This window comes from Carassius auratus, chromosome 19 (genome assembly GCF_003368295.1).
Source record: "Carassius auratus strain Wakin chromosome 19, ASM336829v1, whole genome shotgun sequence".
Lineage (NCBI taxonomy): Eukaryota > Metazoa > Chordata > Actinopteri > Cypriniformes > Cyprinidae > Carassius > Carassius auratus.
In genome coordinates, this window is record NC_039261.1 from 5458385 (window position 1) to 5461328 (window position 2944).

Consider the following 2944-nt stretch of genomic DNA (forward strand, 5'->3'; position numbering starts at 1 on the left):
GAACCAGGCCTAAGTCACATTTATTTTGAACCAAGAACCAAGAGAAAACATTACCATCTACAGCCGCAAGAGGGCACTATATGTCTTCAGTGTAGACTACAGGAGCACAGAGCAACATAGAGCGTCCTCTGGCGGCTGGAGACGGTAATGTTTTCTATTGGTTCATATCTCTTGGTTCATTTCTCTAGGTTCATGTCAAAGTAATTTTGATAAATAAGTCACACCTGACTATAAGTCGCAGGACCAGCCAAACTATGAAAAAAAGTGTGACTTATAGTCCGGAAAATACGGTAATTGATGATAAAAGTATGAAAAATGAAAGAATATAAAAATAAAGAATGTAACGTATATCTGTCTTTAAAAATGCTTTATTAATGCAAAAACAGAAAAGTAATGCGAAGGAAATAAGCAAAGCTTACAGATACATATTTTTTTCTAACAGATAAAAGTGCTGTTAGAGTACAATGCGGTAATTTTTCATGCATAAAAGAATTTGTGATGCAGGTCACAGCATGATCAGCTTTCCATAAGTACTCTTGGAGTTTAACTTATCTGAGTTATTGCGAGCTAATTCAAGCCTTGGCAGGTCTTTAACCAGAACACCATTTCTTGAGCTGAAAATATCAGCCAGAGGGGCAGCCATTGGAGAAGGTATGTGTTCATCACACCGAGGGCCCTGTAGACTGGGTGCACATTTCACTTCATAGGTAAAATAGAAGGTGCCATGATTAAAAACACAGGCATCAGTCACAACTCCACTTCTAAGGTCAAAAGAGCATGAACCAAGGAAATCTCTGTTCCAGGGGGTGTCTATATCATATAGTTCAAAAGTTAGTTTATTGGCCATTCTGATCTTAATAGGACCAAACTCAAATGTTTCTGGCCAGCATGGATTGTTATTATTATCAATGGTCTGAGTGCTCTTTTTTTGTTCATCATATTTAACTAAGACAAAACTATCTGTTTGTGTAAATGTATCTCCATACAGACCTTTGGCACTGAGACTGTAGACTTTCAGGGTGGCTAGTCCTTTTGCAGTTGGACAGCAGTTAGACTTTATCATTTGACTACTTTCACAAACACAAACACATCTGTCTCTTGCACTGCACTTCCTACCAATCTTGCAAGGCTCAGAGCAAATCTTCATAAGGGCATTTTCAATTATGTATTTTTCAACAGCTTTCTTCAGTCCTTTCCTGGCAGGGTGTTGATTACTCAGTAATAAATGAAGGGGTTTCAGAGAGTAATGCACAATGTCAGGGAGTCTCTTCAAAGACGTGTGCCAGTTTTTGAGGGAATTTGGGTGTGATGAACCAGAAAAAAGTAGATCTTCTCCATTTATGTTTCCCCCGATAATCTCTGTCTGACGCTCACTGAACATGGAGCTGAACTTTTCATTTGTGCCCATCTTTTTCTTCAGTTCTTTACAAAAATGTGCCTGTGTCTTTACAGTTACTACATAGTATGAACCAGAGGCTTCTACATCCAAACAGTCCTTCACTGCAGTGTCTGTAAGTCCATCCACTGCTGCCTGACAGGTTTTGATGGCTGTTATAGCTTTCATTTGCCCTCCTAACTCGACTTCTGTGATATAGTGAGTGCCATAGGTTGAGATCAGGTTGCGGTAGGCGTCTGGATCGTAGGATTTAGGGAGTGATTTGATTGATTCAAGAAACTCTGCTTGAAGAGGAGGCTTTGCAGCTACACGATATCTGTAAAAACAGTAACCATGTTTGAATTCAGTATGGTAATAAAGGGAGTGATTTGCAATTAAAGATTTAGTTTCTTTTCATAGTCATCTTTATAACAGTATGAGTGATGGAAAAACACCCTACTTTTCTCACCTGTAAAAACTGCACCCAACTTCATGTTTGGTAAAACTGTATTTGTCTTCTTTTGATTTAGCCATTGCAAATTTTGCTTCCCTGGAATGAGTGCTTCCAACTGCAGCTCCAACAGCTTTCACATCTAAACCAACTTTCCAGCCGACTGAGACTGCTGATGATGAATCATTGACCAGTGCTTCACTTGATTCAAAGATCTGACTCGAGACTTTCATTGAACACTTTGGCAAGGTCCTCCAGTCTACAACTGCAGCTGGTAGCTTCTGTTTTCTTCCTCTTAAGTAATTATTTTTTGCCAATTTACAAGTGCCATTTCCCAAATCCCATTTTTCCAAGTTGATCACGTAAGAGCCTTTTCGCTTCATGGTCACAATATCAAATCCCTCTCCAGCAAGATTGTGTCCTGGAACAAAGGGAGCATCCTTACACTCCTTTGATGAACTTATATCATACTCTCCAGAAATGGTCATGAGAAGGAATGCCAAGAAAACAATGTAAACCTTCAACTGCCCCATGATCTGTTGTGAGATAGAAACATTTACGTCAAATCATTATGGATGTAAAAACTAACATCAAAGGAACAATGACACAGAATTTTAACTTTAACATTGTTATAAAAGTAACAATACTGTTACTTCTAAATTATCAACATTCTAATACATCATATAACTACATTTGTTTCTTTAAAATCATAACTATTAATTTAAAGATTTTCCTTAAATTCACAAAAGTGTTAAATTGAACAGTTAAGAAATGTATCATGAAATGTTGTCTTGCTAACCCGTCTCCTTGAATGATGGATGAGTGGTTTTGGTTTTCAGGTTTGTGATATATATACTGGTGACATAATGACAATTCGTCAAATGACTTATTCATTTTGTGAGAACAAAGAAGAGCATTTATTTTCAGGTGATGTGTCAATTACATCAACAAATGGATTGTAGTGTTAACACATGCACAGATGCCAACCCCTCAGAGGATCTCAGATGAGTCTAACCCTAATACAACATACAGAACTAACAAATATTGCTACAAGTGTGATTGCATCATATAATAATTGCTCTTAATTCGTTCATTGTGTTCATCATCTGGTTGACTAC

The 2944-nt window shown here is 37.6% G+C and overlaps 1 protein-coding gene across 1 annotated transcript; it reads right to left on the reverse strand.

The window, feature by feature from the left end:
* Nucleotides 1-363: 363 nt before the first annotated feature.
* Nucleotides 364-2359, reverse strand: LOC113119211 (perforin-1-like). The gene is made up of 2 exons (XM_026288501.1): nucleotides 1845-2359; nucleotides 364-1712 (listed from the first exon to the last, which is right to left on the reverse strand). Exons 1-2 carry the CDS (start codon nucleotides 2357-2359, stop codon nucleotides 506-508), a joined length of 1722 nt encoding a protein of 573 aa, XP_026144286.1. The 3' UTR covers nucleotides 364-505.
* Between the last annotated feature and the right edge of the window lie 585 nt (nucleotides 2360-2944).